The sequence below is a fragment of the Platichthys flesus genome, chromosome 15, assembly GCF_949316205.1.
Source record: "Platichthys flesus chromosome 15, fPlaFle2.1, whole genome shotgun sequence".
In the NCBI taxonomy this organism is placed as follows: Eukaryota; Metazoa; Chordata; class Actinopteri; order Pleuronectiformes; family Pleuronectidae; genus Platichthys; species Platichthys flesus.
The window spans coordinates 711,923-728,991 of NC_084959.1; the positions used below are offsets into that span (position 1 = coordinate 711,923).

The 17,069-nt window shown below is 44.8% G+C and overlaps 3 protein-coding genes across 3 annotated transcripts; 2 read left to right on the forward strand and 1 right to left on the reverse strand.

Annotated features, from left to right (window-relative positions):
• Positions 1 to 369: 369 nt before the first annotated feature.
• slbp2 (stem-loop binding protein 2) lies at positions 370 to 4,967 on the reverse strand. Its single transcript, XM_062406457.1, has 9 exons — positions 4,827 to 4,967; positions 3,654 to 3,818; positions 3,162 to 3,242; positions 2,790 to 2,867; positions 2,554 to 2,697; positions 1,859 to 2,029; positions 1,445 to 1,595; positions 1,180 to 1,309; positions 370 to 1,041 (listed from the first exon to the last, which is right to left on the reverse strand). The coding sequence occupies exons 1-9, from the start codon at positions 4,877 to 4,879 to the stop codon at positions 977 to 979; spliced, it is 1,038 nt and encodes a 345-aa protein (XP_062262441.1). The 5' UTR covers positions 4,880 to 4,967; the 3' UTR covers positions 370 to 976.
• Positions 4,968 to 5,470: 503 nt separating this feature from the next.
• On the forward strand, positions 5,471 to 8,122 carry zmat2 (zinc finger, matrin-type 2). Its single transcript, XM_062406039.1, has 5 exons — positions 5,471 to 5,562; positions 6,264 to 6,487; positions 6,609 to 6,682; positions 7,014 to 7,159; positions 7,455 to 8,122. The coding sequence occupies exons 1-5, from the start codon at positions 5,545 to 5,547 to the stop codon at positions 7,596 to 7,598; spliced, it is 606 nt and encodes a 201-aa protein (XP_062262023.1). The 5' UTR covers positions 5,471 to 5,544; the 3' UTR covers positions 7,599 to 8,122.
• Positions 8,123 to 9,435: 1,313 nt separating this feature from the next.
• lcp2a (lymphocyte cytosolic protein 2a) lies at positions 9,436 to 16,563 on the forward strand. The gene is made up of 23 exons (XM_062406038.1): positions 9,436 to 9,527; positions 9,656 to 9,867; positions 10,312 to 10,374; positions 10,518 to 10,564; positions 10,648 to 10,713; positions 10,794 to 10,819; positions 11,615 to 11,655; positions 11,777 to 11,969; positions 12,502 to 12,596; positions 12,673 to 12,736; positions 12,947 to 13,024; positions 13,296 to 13,315; positions 13,434 to 13,453; positions 13,746 to 13,868; positions 14,070 to 14,088; positions 14,289 to 14,304; positions 14,401 to 14,488; positions 14,573 to 14,625; positions 14,763 to 14,824; positions 15,194 to 15,268; positions 15,463 to 15,612; positions 15,849 to 16,013; positions 16,056 to 16,563. The coding sequence occupies exons 2-22, from the start codon at positions 9,790 to 9,792 to the stop codon at positions 15,996 to 15,998; spliced, it is 1,527 nt and encodes a 508-aa protein (XP_062262022.1). The 5' UTR covers positions 9,436 to 9,527; positions 9,656 to 9,789; the 3' UTR covers positions 15,999 to 16,013; positions 16,056 to 16,563.
• The last annotated feature ends 506 nt before the right edge of the window (positions 16,564 to 17,069 follow it).

Sequence of the window (17,069 nt, forward strand, 5' to 3'; positions counted from 1 at the left end):
ACAAACGTCCTGATTTGTTTGAGTTCCATGTCCCATCTGATAACATGGAGAACTGTATTCCCTTTACTGCAGCCAGCCACCAGGGGGCGATCTTCGTCTGCACAGATCTGAGAAAACCTTTGGTCCCTTCTAGAGTATAAAGACATTTTAGAAGCATTAAGAGAAACTCAGCTGGAATATTTTGAACATCTCACTACCAACATCTGAATAAAGTAAGATGTTGGGAGATTTGAGTTTATAATAAACCAGTTACTGCCTCGGATCATCTTCTGGTTCCTCTTGTCCTTCGGGAACTCGTCCCTCGGGACATCGCTCATTGAGGGGAACGAGAAACTGACTTTTTAGGACAAAGTCGAAACGTGGTCAGTCTGAATTTACGACACTTTATTTACATCTTTATTAATCACACATTTCAGCTTTGCTCTGGTAATCGAGCAGCACAAAACAACAAGTAAAAGAAAACTCACAACACAAAGTAGAAGCTTCTCCCTCCAACAATCAGTTTTGTTTTTTAGAAAAAACATGTCTGTGAGGAGGAGCCAGAGCATGAAGGTGATGGTGGAGCAAAGACAACGGCCGCCACAGGGGGGCGCTAATGTGACACAACGATCAATACACAAGTGACGTCAAGTACAAACTATCGGCAGCTGTTCCATCAGTGCAGAACTAAAACATGATGCAGGTGAGACGTGATCAACATAAATAAATATACAACGTGCAAACTAAAGCCACATGCTCGGACCCTCCCCCTTGTGAAAAGACCATGGAGGGTCGATGCAACGAGGATCAAGGACCAATCACATCCCTGCTGTCGTTACACTCAATCTTCAGCGATCTTAAAAAGACAAACGTACCGGAAACCACAAACACACGTTACTGCGACAGAGTGGTGATCACAGTACGAGGTCCAGACCACCACGCCGTCACGTCCAGTTTCAATGACGAGGACCGTGGCATGGACGTCGCTGGTTTCAGATCAGTACGGATTCCAGGAGAGCTGGTCAGAGAACACGGGAACCTGCTGATCGTCAGAACCCAGATCTGAGAGAAGACAAAAATCTGTCAGAACAAATCTGCACGAGTCCGAGGCTCCGTCAGTCGGGCTCGGAGCGCGTGAACTCCACCTGCTCAAATCACACCATGTGACCTCAGTGACCCCAGGTACTTCAATGACCTCACCTTGGGTATGGTCGGCCTCCAGCAGGAGGCGGAGCCAGTCGGTCATGTTGTCCTTGGAGGTCAGCTGACTACTGAGGGAGGCACTCAGGCCGGGGGGGGAGCGAAGAGGCCGATGGCTCATCTCTGCCTCCTGCAGGAAGAAAAGCAACACACCGATGTTTCCCGTCTTTGTGTAAACACGTTTCATCACAACATGTTGAGCATCACCAGCAGGAAACAGAACTGATGAAGATGACGTGTGGACATTAATCAGTGGAGACGTTACCGGTGAGAAGGGGACGGTCCAGGGTCCTCCAAGCTCAAGTGACAGAGGAGACACAGAGGAGGCTTCAGAAGCTGGTTGAGTCTCCTTCTCTCTCTGCTTTAGTCTCCTGTCCTCACACAGACCAGACGTCATCTTCGCCAGCTGACTCTGCCTGAACCAGAGACAGGTCACATGAGCAGAGAAGGAAAGTGAAGCAGAGACAAGCTGCTTTCAGACATTGGCATGTTACTGAAATGTCCTGGGGGGGGGGGGTTTGCTGGACATTAAGCTTTTCACGGTGAATATCAGAAACAAACTGAGCAAGTGTAAATCCAGTTGATCACATCAAACTAAACATTTCTTTTACTTAGAACATGTATGAGAATCCCCAAGCGACTGAGGATCTGTGACGTTAGCCCCCTGGTGTCCACCTACAGCTGCTCCACCGGGTCCTCTGCGTCCACGGCGTCCGGCTGGTCTTCGGTAGGAGGGTCCCACAGGTGCAGCGCTCGCCTCCACAGACGCACCTGCATGTCCCAGGAGCGCCGGCTGTACTTCCTGTACATGTTAGGGGTGGATGGGTGGAGCTTAGGGTCCCTTTGGTGTCTGAGGGGAAGGAGACAACGGTTATTCAAAAGAGAAACTGAACAATCAATCCTATTAGACCCAGACACCAATCTGAGAAGGTTCATCGCAGGAAGCTTGAGGGTTAGAGAAGTCAGCTGGTCCTCACCGACCACCAGCAGATGCTCTGGTAACCAGTCAATGCCGTGGTTCTGGTGCAGGTTTTCTTTAGTACTGAAGGTATCACAGATTTACTACCTGCAATGGCGACGTGCTTCCTCCTGGACTGAAGAGGGCAGTATAACAACCTCTGCAAATGTTTAGTCTTCAGTAAACTCAACACTTACATGTGGAATGGTTAGTTCTCCTTTGGGCTGATGATCAGACCAACATTATATTGCACATAAAAGTAGGTTTCTAGTAATGTTCTTCTCTCCGTCTCTTCAACCGACCAACCGGATGTCCCCCTGACCCGCCCACCCTTCGCCCACAGGATGGTGTGAGGTCAGCCTCCACACGCTGCGTCCAGCTGCTGGAGCTCTTATCTCTGATGTGCGTGCTCTTACTTGGGAACCTGCTGCAGGTAGTTCTGGTAGCCGCTGGTGATCTTGCCGTAGTGGATCTGTTTCTGCCGCCGCTTCAGAACCGCTTCGTTGGTCTCTGTGTTGGCCGGATCGAGGAGGCGGGGGTAGCAGCGACCGAGGGCAGACCTGAAGGGACCAAGAGCAGAAGAGGTTGGATTCGATGGTTTGTATAAAACCATGTGCTGTTGGTGGTCAGGGCGTTTTCAGACGGCACCCACCTCTTGTCCAAATCGTCCGTCCCCACAGCCACACTGCTGGTGGACACATTGAGGATACAGCGCTCCAGGATGGACGGCCTGAAGGAAACAGACTGTTAACCATCACAAACTCTCGGTCCCGAGACCGAAGACAATAACGTTGAAGCGCAAACGTTTCTATATTCACATATTTGCATAATTATAGCTCTTCAGCAATCACTATGGAAGTGAGCACAGCAACCTCAAACGATTGATCTGTCAGATGGTGAAGGTTCAGTTTCTGCACTGACTCCACTTTGAAACGTTCCTTTAACCCCTGTAATCTCTGATCCCAGGTTTAAAGAGGCTCAGTGGGTGAACCATGTCCCGACAGAGTGTGACGTGTGGTCGAACCTGCGAGCTCTGCTGCTGACGGCCCTCTCTCGCCCTCGCAGGCTGCTCGCCGGAGGAGGAGACGACACCAGAGAGACGTTACTACAGGAGCAAGAAGAAACACATCACTCATCGTCTGCTGCAGCGCGCTGACGCACCTGAGAGACGTTCACACAGGAGCTCGGTTTTCAATGTCCTCTTTTCAAGTTTGTCATTTCAACTGAAACTCATTAAACAATTTATCCAGCTGCCCCTTGCAGTAAGACTGGCTTTAAATGAAAGGTGCTGCCCCCTGCTGGTGCGCTCTGATCGGAGGATTTGTTTACTTGCTTATTTTGCATGTTTGTTTACGGTGTCAACCTAAAAAGGGATTCATGGATAGAAACTGGTCAGTGAAATTATCACATATTAATCTAAAAAGATGTTCAAAAAGTGACATCTGAAGCGTCAGACAGATATGTGTACCTCAGGAGCCAGAGACCGACCCAGGTGTAGTGCTCCATGTTTCCTCACCTGACCAGGCTGTCGAAGACGGAGCTGCAGCCGGGGAGGAGCCACGGCTCCGGGGCGGAGCAGCCGGAGGCGGCCGCCGCCGCCAGCAGCGGCTCAGGGAGGCCGTTCCACGCTGCGGCCGACCATCCCTTCACGCAAACACAGGACCACGGGCTGAAGCAGAAACTGAGGACACATCAACGTCACATCAGTCTCAACAAGCTTCAGTGAGGAGTCGGTTGATAACACACCAGAGAAAATGAAATAAAGATGGATGTCATGACAGCTCCCAAATGTGAAGCTAAATCATCTCAATCATTCCCCGCTGGTTGGCTGGAGTACAGGTCATAAACCTCATCTCCTCCATGTTGTACGATGGGACATGGACTGATTAAAAAAATATATAATTACTGATGGAAACATTATAGTTAGCTGTACCTTTTACCCTCGACTTCTATTTGAACTCAATACATACAGACATGCCTATAATGTAAATCTCTCAGATGTAGATATCTGCAATTGTCTTTATGTGACTAATGCTGGTAGATAAGTTCAACTCTGAATCATTAAAACATTATTATTGATGTCAGTGTGAGTTTGTTTCTAAGACAGAAAATAATTTCACATCTGAAAAGTAAAAAGTCAAATTATATCCATTCTCATATTAGATTCAAAACAACAATGTCATCAGTACTAAACATTTTTAGATGAAGTCAGATCTTTTGTTTTGCACACTTTAAATTAAGTCTGACATTTGTCAGTGACAGATAATTAAAAACTTTGTGTCAAGTCAGACTTTTAATTCAGGGACATGTTGGATTCAGTCGAGCTGGACAGGGTTTCAATATGCACACGGTGCGATCACACCAGAGCACAGGGAACAGACCCTGGCTGTGAACTGAATTCAGAATCTTCATATTCTAACTTTCCCTTGGTGTCACAGTGAACACCTCACATTCACACATCGATTCAATGAAAACAGAAAACTCCTTTTCCACAAAGTGAACAAACAAAGTGTGAGTCCTCCATCACTGCGCCGCTGAGCGGGTTCACGCTCTGATTGGAGGATTTGTCGGTGATGCCCAAACATTTTGTTCACTTCGGTGACTGCGACGTCACGTGACAGCAAACATTGCGGGTTCCTCCCGGTGCCACGTGATAACAGGTGCGGTTCAGGTGTGAAGGTGTTCGTACCTGGAGGAGAGCAGCGGGCTCTGAGCTGCACTGTCCACTCCGCTCGATGACATGATTTACGATTAAAGTTTGGCGCTTTCTCTTCACTCGGTCTGACGCCATTGTTCCGCTTTCACAGCTTTTTAATGAGCTGCAGCTGAGGGGGGGCGGGGCCGGCCCGACTCACCTGCGCTGCATGAACCGCAGGCAGATGATGACGTATGTCCGGCCCAGTGAGGACTCTTAATATACATCTACATAAAAAAAACACATAGTCATATATCAGTACTGATAAAGTTAAAAACACATCATACAATTACATATTAGTACTATAAATAAAGAAATATCCCACAGGTAAATATTAATACTATTAAACAATAAAAAAAATATTATATTGATACGTATTAGTACCAATACAATAAACGATTATATTTTATATGAAGCTATTACTACAAATAAATTCCTTTAACGTTTAATTGTATTAATAAGCACTTTTCTAAAGAATGTTCCAAAGAGATGATCAAGGAAAAACCAACAGCAGACAGAAAGAGAAGAAAACACTAAAACACGAGCAGATAGAATAAAATAACATTTAAACAAAGAAATGATTTGTATAAAATTAATAAAATTAAATCTGCCTCCTGCCTGCAGGGTTGTCCTGCGACTCCACTCCTGCAGGTGGCGCTCTTTCTCCTTTAAATCGACTCCCGTTGCTGTTTTGTGTCACCGAGGAAACAAAATGGCGTCTGGCAGTGGGGTGAGTGTTGGGCTGAGCTGGTTTTACCGATTAAAGTATAAAATAACGTGAATGTGACGAGACTCTGGTTTTATGACGTGTGTTCATGTTTATCTGCACTGATGACGTCACACACTTAAACCGTCTGACGTGTTGATCAAGAGTTTCAGACGCTCGCGCTGCAGCAGCTAACGAACATTAGCATGCTAATCGTTAACTGCTACAGGTTAGCATCAGCACCGCTAGCTACCAAAATAATGAGACTTCCGGTATCCTTCCGGTCTCCTTCAGAATTAAGTACGAAATGTTAAAATTGACAAACACTTGACAGCAGATGAGAAAATATCTCAAGCCAAATATACTGTAAGATTATTTATTACAGAATAAATGTTTAACCTTCTGCTGGTTTGAAGTAAAGCTTGTATTTCTATTACTTGCACTACTACTAACTGTATTACATACATTATATTAATCCAATTTGTTCTATTTGTTTTATTTAACTTTGTTTTTGTTTTAGGCGTACATTAAATGTTGTTACTGTAGTTTTATTCTATATAGTTCTTTTAGTTCTCATTTTCTGTTTTATTTTGCATGTGTGAATTTCTTTCAAAGTAATTCTGAGCATGGTTGGAAGGAGCCAGCGACGGCTCAGTGTGAATGTTGTGCTCCTGATAAATAAAGTCCTGAAGTCTGACTCGACTTTTTTTCATCTTCCTCTTCAGTCCAATAAGAACGACTTCCGTCGGAAGTGGGACAAGGACGAGTATGAAAACCTCGCCCAGAAACGACTGGCGGAGGAGAGAGACAAGGACAGAAGAGATGGGAAAATTACTCCGCCCGTCAAGCGGGAACTCCTGCGTCACAGGGACTATAAAGTGGATCTGGAGTCTAAACTGGGAAAGACCATCGTCATCACGAAAACCACTCCTCAGTCGGATATGGGCGGGTAAGAGTTTCACCATGAAACCGGCAAAGTTATTTATTTTCATGTCTCTGATTCTTATTAGTTGACTGATCGGTTGATGGCTGCCTCGCTCTGATTGGACAACTCACTTCTTCTCTTGCAGTTATTACTGTAACGTCTGTGACTGTGTCGTCAAAGACTCCATCAACTTCCTGGATCACATCAACGGAAAGAAACGTGAGTTCAGAATCATCTCCAGCTCCATCCAAGCTGCGGCCTCAGTTCTAAAGCCACTGTAACTTTTCACCATCACTGCTCCTCCTTCAGAGCACTTGATGTAACTAAACAATCTACTTCCTGTTTACATCACATGACCAGTGGACGTGAATTGTCATGTCACGTGTGTCTTCAGGTGTGTTAGTGTGGACGGGGCTAAAACATTCAAATGGAAATTGGTCGTCTTGGTTTTAAAATTGAGACATGTAAGTGCGGGGGTGAAGCCTAAATGTACATGTATGTGTCAGGGTGGTCACTGTGTGTGTTTGTCTGTGTGTGTGTGTGCGTGCAGACCAGAGGAACCTTGGCATGTCGATGCGTGTGGAGCGTTCTTCTCTGGATCAGGTGCAGAAACGTTTCGAGGCAAACAAGAAGAAAATGGAGGAGAAGCAGAAGGAGTACGACTTCGAGGAGCGCATGAAGGAGCTGCGGGAGGAGGTGAGAACGTCCTCCGTCACTTTCTGCTGTGAAGATTCATCCGTCACTTTCTGTTGGGAAAGCTTTTCATTTCACTTTTACTCAAACTATGGGTGTGTCACATTAGAGTCAAATAACAAAAGTAATTGTTTTGTCACTGTAAATTAAAGTACCAGTATACTACTACATAACTACGACATATTTCTTGTTTGAGATTTTTTATTTTTTTTATTTTATTACATTGATTTATTTAGATAGCAAGTGTCAATGTCTGACTCTAGTCTGTGTGTGTGTGTGTGTTTGTGTGTGTTGTCAGGAGGAGAAGGCGAAGGCCTACAAGAAGGAGAAGCAGAAGGAGAGGAAGCGACGGGCGGATGATGACGTGGACTTCGAGGAGGACGATGAGATGGCGGCAGTGATGGGTTTCTCCGGGTTTGGCTCGTCCAAGAAGAGTCACTGATGCTCCACGACTTGAGACCACACTGCGCACCAGGACCAGGCAGGTGTTAGAGACCAGAACCAGACTGTAAATTCAGGCCGGACGAGTCCCGCTGCGCTTGTTGCTCCAGGCCCCTGACATCTCGTTCATCATCCTAGTTGGGACTATTCAGTAACAGCCAGGCTTTTATTTTGGTAGTTTTATCCATCACTCTGTTGTGATGATGTTTACTCCTGCAGCTTCCTGTTAGAGACACATGTGAACGACCCCAGACGTCTGCGATGAAGCTGCTGAGTGAAAAGTCGTCAATGGACTGACAAAACGAAAATGAGACAACAAATATCTCTGAGTGATTCCTTTAAGTGACGCTTTCAAGTTCCTGCAGACAAAAACATTACCAGATTCTCAACTTCTCTTCATTTCTGCTTCACAGTAAAATAAAGTTTGACAGAAACAAAGGTTCCTCATGAAAATGAAGAAAAGCTCAAACGGCGTCAATCGTTTTTTTATTTTTATTTTAATAAACAATTTTTTTTGGTATTCCACTTTATAGTTTGTCTCTTATTTATCAGCAGCTTTGTGTCAGTGAACACACCACGACAAACCGAATGAGAAGAAATCAGAGCTTCACCTGCAGAACACCGATAACGAGTCAATCAGGCCGATCTAAAACATGGTGTCTAACAAACTACTACAGTTACTTCACAGTGTATTCATTAAAACACATAATGAATTATTAACATGTTACAGTTTTTCTAATACATGTTTTGTCTGCTGTGTAAACAAGTACTAGATTGTTGTCTTTAGTTGGAGGTGGCCGCCTCGCTTAACCCTCTCATCAGGTTCACTGAAATCTGAGTGGAGTTTCCAATCAGGACTTTATATAATGTGTCAGGTGCAGATTTGGATCAATGTGTTTGATCACATCAGTATTAATCAATAATCAGTTTAATATCAGATCCAGACAAACAACTTCAGCTCGGACTCTGAAAACCACTGATCCCAGAGAGAGGCTGTTCACACACGTGTTCATCGGAGTCATCGTCTTTCACTAATAAGTGGAATTTAAATTCAGAATCTAGAAACATGAACAATTAAAAACAATCTTTGCTTTAACGTTTAATAAGTTTTCCCACTTTATGGAAGTACAAACAATATCATGACATCAGTTGACTGTCAGAGTTTATCATGATAAATTAACTCCCAGAATGCATCTCTCATGAGACTCGAAGTCATGAAGTGTGAGTGTGTCAGAGACGATCACTGATGTGACAGGAAGGACATGACGCTGTTAAATAAAGTTAAAATAACTGAGGCAGCACCAAACACACATCCGTACTTCCATCTTAGTGAGGACACTCTTTAACATAATACTTTCCCTAACCATAGAAACTAAGTGTCTAGCTCTTCTAACCCTAACACCAGGTGTGATCCTTCAAAAGCTCATTGAAGCACTGAGGACCGGACGTCCCCACTCTGTACCATCTATGCTTAAATTGGTCCTCACAATGCTGTATTTACAGGAACCTACACTCACACACACATTCACACCCAACCACACGTGTCAATCATTTCCCGTTTGACACAGAACAGTTTCCCCGTCAGTCTTTATGCTAAGCTAAGCTAGCATGTCAACTGAACAAACCGGTTTCTAACTTGAGCCTGAGTGAATCCTAATCAGAGGCCGACTTCAACTCCCAAGATGCCACGCTTCACCTCTGGTGCTAAATAATAATAATAAGAAAAGTCCAGTTTAATGTTTTTCATTTTGCAGTTTCAGTCTCAGAGTCTGAGCTCGACACTGATCCGGAGTCAGCTCGAGCTTCTGTTCCGCTCTGTGGTCAGACCCCCCCCCCCCCTGCACACTCACTTCCTCCAAGAGACGAGAAGTAAGAGAAAGACAGAAGACAGGAGGCACAGAAAGAAAGAAGGAAGCCATCTTGGTTAAAGGTTAGCTCGTCTCTTTTCTTTCCTCTGGTTTCCTCTGGTTTCGAGACTCGAGTCAGAAAGTGATGAGGTGACGGAGGAAGTCAAACTCAGACGCTCGTTTATCTTCAGTGAGTCGTCTGCTTTTACAGGAAGAAGAAGGTCGTCTGTGCACGAGCAGGAAGATCCACCCGTGAGGGACGGAGGCTGAGACACTGTCTCAGGTTTGACGTCAGCTGGACAGAAGAGCGTCTTTCAGGAGGACAGGAGGACAGGAGGACGCAGGATGAGCTCAGACAGAGTCCCCTCCAAGTCGGAGGTGATGGGGTGGAGCCCACAGCAACTGGCAGAATTCATGAAGAGGGTGAGAGACCACCGCACCCTCTCTCTCTCTCTCTCTGCAGTCACATGACTTCGTATTCAGCAGTAAACTACGACATGTCGGCAGCTTGATCCTCCACCTGTCGGTTAACGTGAGGGGCGGGGCCTGCTGCTCAGACACACAAGCTGATTGATCGACTGTTTTTTATTGTCATGGAATATTTACAAACAAACACAAGAATCTGGACAAAGACAGAAACTACAACAACAAAGACACAAACTACGGCAACAAGACACAAACTACGGCAACAAGACACAAACTACGACAACAAAGACACAAACTACGACAAAAAAGACACAAACAACAGGCAGTTTCTCTGAAAAGGGAGGGGGTAGTGAAGGCAGTAAGGAAAGGAAATGAGGATGTGTAACAAGAGGAAGAGGAGACAGACGAGTGGGTGAAGATTTGCATGTTTGTGTTTTTCAGATGAATCTGTCCGGATGTGACAAAACTGTGATGAAGAATTCAATCAACGGATCCAGGTTTGTGGTGAGTTCACAAAGAAACACACACCGACCAATTCAGAGAGGGAGGAGGAGGAGGAGGAGGAGGTAGAGAAGGAGGAGAGGAGTTAGTGCTGATGTTGATTTTCTCAAACTCCCTGACATGTGATCTAATGTTGTTGTTTGTAGAATCTGAGCAGTAACGACCTGCAGAAGTTTCCTAAACTCCACGCTCCGTAAGTACCTGAGTGTGTCTGTGTGTGACGAGTGTGTGTGTGTGTGACGAGTGTGTGTGTGTGACGAGTGTGTGTCTCCTCAGGATGATCGCCAAGATCAGCAGTGAAATCAGCAGGAAGGAGGAGAAACGAGGTTTATTCCCTAAGAAGTACGTAGACTCCGCCCACGTGTGACGCTGCTGCAGCGCCACCTGCTGGTCACTCATCTGTTTCTCTCTGTTTGTCACAGGGCGACGCCCAAATACAAGGAACCAGGTAACGAGGTCCTCGTCCGGAACATCGTGATCACACTCAAACAGAGTAACAGCTTGGCTAGCTGTAGATTGACGTAGCCTAGCTACACGAGTAGCAGCCGACCAATCACAACAGAGTGGATCAGCTGACCAATCAGAGCAGGCCGAGCTTCATCAGCAGGGTCTTAAAGCAACAGGAGTGTCTGGGTCCTCGTTTTGTTTGTCTTCTCAATTTTCTGCGTCCGAGCTGATGACCCCGAGCGACCGAGCACATTATCTTCAAACTCAATACAGACTTTAGTTTAGGATTTTTACTTGAACGACACCAATTTTGCTTGGATATGTTTATCTGTGAAAGAAAACCTGTAACTTGGTGCATTATTCGAAATATTAAGGGAGGACTGGCACAATAACACATTTTGTTGGACAATATATTATCCCAGAAATTATTGAGATGTTATAATACCTGATATGATAATAATATTAGAGCAGAATCCTGCAAATTCTCCTTTTCAAAGAGCATGCACTTGATTCTTAAGAATATTCAGTCGGACATTTGAATTAGAATTAAAAATATTTAAATATTCTAAATTTAAAAAACACAAATTAAAATGACACACAACCAAAACAATACGTGTGTGTGTGTGTGTGTGTGTTTGCTTATAAACTCTGGAGAGGATTGAACAAACACAAAGTGACGCTGAGTTGTGTTCAGGTCCTGTTGGTGTGTGTAGTTCCGTGAGGAGGACACTTGAAGTGTCTTCTCATCTTGACTCCGGTGTTAATGTGTTTTCATGTAAATGTGTTTTCTTCACAGAGACCCCTGCTGAGGTTCAGGGCTGGGGTGAAGACGAGTTTGTGAGTCTGTCATTGGCAAAACATTTTCCAAAGAAATATTCACGTCATTTATAACCAATATGGCTGAAAGGTTGTGGTGGAATGTGTGAACGTGATCTGATGGTTTTTTCTTCTCCTTCAGGACGATGAAGAGTTCGACGATGACTACGAGAGTCCGAACAGCGGCGGCCATGACAGCAGCAGTGACGACTACGAGTCTCCAAACGATGACGTGGACGGAGCCAATGACTACGAGCCGCCTCCCTCCGAGCCACCGGAGGGCCTGGCTCACAAGCTGTGCCCCACCCTGCCCATCGCAGACGGGGACTACATCGGTAAACACGTTTAGAAAGAATTGAACCGACCCATATTGTGTCAAATACATTTTCTGGGCTCTGGCTGTCTGTAGTGACTTGAAGGGGCCAGTAGGGGGCCTCAGAGTATGAAACAGTCCCCCCGCGGATTTCTCACTCAGTTCATTATAAGACATGTGTTATTGACTCGTCTCGTACTTCCTCCCCGTATGATGTCATATGGGATCGCACTCATCTCTCAGCCCCCCCCAGTCAGCACCAGTGCAAGCCAAGGCGTTGGAATGACCACCAGGGGGCGATTCCTTATGTATTGGGGGGTGGATACCACAGTGTTAATCACAGCTAATACCGTCCAATGGGTGCAGGTGGCAGGTGTAGGTGGGTGTGTCCTTGAACTCTCAGTCAGGCTCCACCCCCAACTCCTCCAAATATGGTTACTTCTTGTTTCAAAAAACCAAGAAGTCAAACTGAAGCTTAGAACAGACGCTCACAAACCAACGTCACTGTGTGTGGTCGCGTGTGTGTGTGTGTGTGTGTGTGTGTGTGTTTGTAGATAAAAGGGATACCCACATGTCGTCCAAAGGCCCGCCCCCTGCAGTATGTGCCCGCCCCCCCGTCTCCTCGCTCGCTGCTCCGTCTCCTCGGACGGTGAGTCTCTCTCAGATTCTCTTCAACTCGGCTCCGATGCTCAAATGATTCACGTTTGCGTGGTTTGTGTTTGTAGCCGGGAGAGTCCTCCTCTAGAAGAGACGCCTCCCCCCACTGTGGAGGACGACCTTCAGGAAAATGTGAGTAGCCTGCACCACCGCCCCCCCCACTGAAAGAAAGTCACTTTACTAGTCATTTTAATCGTCATAGCAGTTTTCAATTGAACAAGATGAATGGATGATTGATTTTTGATTGATGTGATCTGTTGGTTTTCAACGCCACGTTTGGGTCATGTGACTCTCACAGAGCTCATCATTGGTGGATTAAAGCTGATGATTTGTTGTGTTCAGTTCCTCCGGCGCCTCCGCAGATCTTTCGTGCCTCCAAACCGGGAAGAGAGTCGAGGGACAACTTCTCCCCCATCAGAGGTAAAACTGAACTCAGGATCATAAACATAAACAAAAACTTCATGAAATGTAAAAAAACTTTTCTTGTAACTTAGCCTTTGATGCGTTCAGGGACTCTGAAGTTTCTTTCTGATGCACAAACAAAGAATTGAAGTGCGTGCGATTTCCTTCAAGAAGACAGGACAGCAAACATCAGCTTAACACAACCAATCCTTTAAATTATTGTTTAACAACGTGAACTGACAATTAAGTAATAAATCTGAAAACTGATTTTGTTTTCTCTTCCTCACAGGACCTCCCTCCACGGACAGGGTGAGTTTCCTTTCAGCTCAAACTGAAAACCGAAGGGGGCCGAGACCAGAACCCTGAGGAGCTCAGCTGTCGTAAAACTCACCTTTTATCGTTTTAATTTTATTTCTGTTTCTTTCAGCCGAGCGCACCGTCCTGGAAGTAAGTGATTAAATACACAAAAGAAAGACTGAATCAAAAACCTCCATCAAGCTAAATGAACAAATCCATAAATGAGAGTGAAGGTTGAGTTGATTCATATTGTGAGTTTTGATTGGATATCAATGTCAGGAGGTATCTTCACTATTAAATGTTGTTCTGTGTGATTTTCAAAAAGTTTTAAATTTACTTTGTTGAACTTTGCAGTAACGTATGAATCTGTCAATTTACGTTGTTAACGAGAGACTGAGAGAATCTGCATGTGTCCTGTGAACATGAGCGTGTTTGTGTTCAGGCCTCAGGCGAACGCCCAGGATCCTCCTCCCTGGTCCAAACATCCCGGTCTTCCTCCCCCCCCCTCCTCCTCCTCCTCCCCTGTCAGCAGGTCAAACTCCTCCCCCCGGCCGCCTCCCACCAGGTTGACTTCACACGTCAAATATCAAATATCATAGATTGAAATGTTCATTCAAACGTACACGACTCTTCATCAGCTCATTGTCTAAACATCTATGAACTCATGTTCATCACTTTTGCTTCAAGTTTCTCTTGATTTGATAATTAAACTGTTTATTCACGTTATTTAATAATTCAATAATTTTCCTGTGGTTTTGTTCCACAGGTTTGATCCAAGAAGAGATGTAAGTTATAACATTATATGTATTAGACTTCACTCCTATTTGTTCATTTTTAACGATGACATTTGAGAATACACGACAGAAAGATGCATAAAACTGTGTTATATGATAATTATGCAGTTAATCAGCTTTACAGCTCAATACTTTTTATTGGTTTTAAGATTTTATTTTGATTAATTCTCTCTGTTATTCTCTTTCATCAGCAAACTCAAGATGAAGGTGAGATTTTTAATCCTGTCAATAAGTTTCAACAGAATCTGTTTCACAGAGACATAGAGTTAGTTTGATTCATTAAAATGTGTTTTTCTCTTCCAGCTCCGAAACACAACACCTTCCCCCTTCACAGTAAGAGCCTGCCCCCCCGCCCTGGACTCCCTGCTCCCCCCTCCCGTCCCGGAGAAAGGTAGGAAACAAGAAATGTGGTTTTCTGTGGTTTGTTCAGTAAAGATGAAAACTCATAAATCAGCTGCAACTTCCTGCTCAACAGTACGCCCCCTGGTGTTCACTCAGCAAGCTCTCTGCCTAACCAACTGCACCCAGGTATGACAACACACACTCAAGAACACACACAAGAACACAAACACACACACATTCACAATCATTCAGACTGATCCTAAGTGTATGAGTGTGTGTTTGTGCTCTTGTGTGTGTGTGTGTGTGTACGTGTGTGTCTGCAGCAAAGGACAAACACAGAGGCAGCTTCGTTGGATCGTTTCATCCTCCACCATCACACACACAGGTAACTTAACATACATTAACACACACACACACACACACACACACACACACACACACACACACACACTCACACACACACACACACACTCAGAGGAAAGTGAGCAATGTGATATTAAACGCGCTGTAACCTTCCTTTCATACTGAAGCTACGCTGTTCAGTTATTAATGAATTAATCAACTCAAAAAGAGAATTGGTTTAATTTGCGCTTCATCAATCAAATCTTGTTCTTATTACAGTATTATTATTAAATTATAATATTGATCAGTTTATGTATTTCTGATGTCTTACCAGCAGGTGGTGCTGTTGTATTTGTGTCTCAGAACAGTTATCTCTGTTGTGTGTGTGTGTGTGTGTGTGTGTGTGTGGCAGGAGCTGGACCCCAGCTGGTACGTGGGTAGAGTGACCAGAGGTCAGGCAGAGGGAAGTCTGAGACAAGTCAGAAGGGTAACAAATCAAAGTAGACTGAAACTGAATGAATTGAAAATAACTGTTTATTTATTTCATTAAACATAAATATCAATTCAATCTGGTAATGATAGAGCAGGATTCTTTTAGCTGTGACCTTGATGGTGAACATAGTAGAACTCATCTTATTATAGTTCACCTGTAACGAGTACATTCCATGTGTGTCTCTGGAGGACGGAGCGTACCTGGTGAGGGACAGCACCCGGCAGATGGACAACCAGCCCTTCACCCTGATGGTCTTCTACCAGGACAAGGTCTACAACATCCAGATTCGACAGCACAACCAGAGCTTCCAGCTGGGGACCGGACTCAAAGTGCAGGAGGTGAACATGACCACACACGCTCGACTGGGAAACAGAACCATCCTGTCCTCCCACCAACCTGCCCAGCTTCAGTCTGCATGCTTTATTTGTCCAGACTCATATGAGATCGTTGTGACCTTTGACCTCTGCAATCTAAGCAGGCAATCCATGAGTCAAAGTGAAGTTTGGCAACTAATTTGTGTGTGCGTGTGTGTGTGTGTGTGTGTGTGTGTGTGTGTGTGTGTGTGTGTGTCCAGTCTTTTCCATCAGTGAGAGACATCATCGCTCATTACTCTCAGTCTCCTCTGCTCCTCATCAACGCCAAGAACCGAAGCGCCAGTCAACAGAACCAGTGCCTCCTGTCGGACCCGGCCGGGGGCTACCTGACAGGACAGACCGGGTCCTGACCGGGTCCTGACCAGGTCCTGACAGGACAGACCGGGTCCTGACCGGGTCCTGACCAGGTCCTGACAGGACAGACCGGGTCCTGACCGGGTCCTGACCGGGTTGGACTAACCAGCAAAGAGGATCAATGTCCCCGTCAGACGTTACTGACGTTGTGCTAAATTTCAGAAGTAGAAGTTTTGTTTTCCTTCTGATTATTGAGAAACCAAAGTGTAGTTTTATTTTGAAACTTCCTGTTAGAAATGAATCCTGAGTCAGTCTCAGCTGTCAATCATGTCGTCTCCGCCTTTTTTCACATCATCTAATAACTGATTCAAACCAAACTGATCAGAAACACTTGAACAAACTATTATTTATCTTCTAATTGGATTTTTCTGTTTTGTCCATGCCCCCCCGTGCTTTCATGGAGGATTTGTTATTTTCTATACGGCAGCCGGCCACCAGGGGGCAAGAAAGATGCTTTGGCTTTCCTTTACTGAGCTGTCATGTCATCCATCTTTATTTTTGTCAGTGACATGAATGTGTCAACTGGTTTGTCTTCAATAAACTCAAAACATTGTCCTTTAATCACCAAAGCGTCTAAAATGTGTTAACTGTGTGTTTTATATAAGTTTGTGTCTTTGCTCACGTCACCATGAATCACACACATTTTTCTTAAAGCACGGTTGATGTCGTACAAACGTTTGGCTTCAACAGGAGAACGTACGTCTCAGTACTTATGATGAGTCGACCTCGGATGGTTATCATTTTATGGGTGATTATAAAAATCAATCTTTTATATCTTTCTTAATGAGGACACTCATTGACTGAATACATTCCCTAATCCTGAGACTAAGTCCTAACCTTCAAACAAGCCTCTTCAAAAAGTGAGGACCAAAATGTTCTCACTAAGATATGAGTACAAGTACACACACACACACACACGCACACACACACACACACACACACACACACACACACACACACACTAACAGTATAATCCCAGTCTTCAGTTACCGTTCAGATTGTTGTTTTGTCTGTGACTCCTGTGAAGGCACCGCGGGCCGGAGATTACTGCTGCCACTACCAACTGT

What these genes read in the sequence shown, in the direction of transcription:
- slbp2 (XM_062406457.1), bottom strand. Translation starts at nt 4,879, where the DNA reads ATGTCATCGAGCGGAGTGGACAGTGCAGCTCAGAGCCCGCTGCTCTCC. An exon ending in GTCTTCGACAGCCTGGTCAG is followed by an intron (nt 3,243 to 3,653) that starts GTGAGGAAACAT and finishes TTGCTCCTGTAG; the next exon opens with TAACGTCTCTCTGGTGTCGT. An exon ending in GAGGACCCGGTGGAGCAGCT is followed by an intron (nt 1,596 to 1,858) that starts GTAGGTGGACAC and finishes TCTCTGGTTCAG; the next exon opens with GCAGAGTCAGCTGGCGAAGA.
- zmat2 (XM_062406039.1), top strand. An exon ending in CCTCAGTCGGATATGGGCGG is followed by an intron (nt 6,488 to 6,608) that starts GTAAGAGTTTCA and finishes CTTCTCTTGCAG; the next exon opens with TTATTACTGTAACGTCTGTG. An exon ending in TCACATCAACGGAAAGAAAC is followed by an intron (nt 6,683 to 7,013) that starts GTGAGTTCAGAA and finishes GTGTGCGTGCAG; the next exon opens with ACCAGAGGAACCTTGGCATG.
- lcp2a (XM_062406038.1), top strand. Translation starts at nt 9,790, where the DNA reads ATGAGCTCAGACAGAGTCCCCTCCAAGTCGGAGGTGATGGGGTGGAGC. An exon ending in TGGCAGAATTCATGAAGAGG is followed by an intron (nt 9,868 to 10,311) that starts GTGAGAGACCAC and finishes TGTGTTTTTCAG; the next exon opens with ATGAATCTGTCCGGATGTGA. An exon ending in CCCTCCCGTCCCGGAGAAAG is followed by an intron (nt 14,489 to 14,572) that starts GTAGGAAACAAG and finishes CCTGCTCAACAG; the next exon opens with TACGCCCCCTGGTGTTCACT.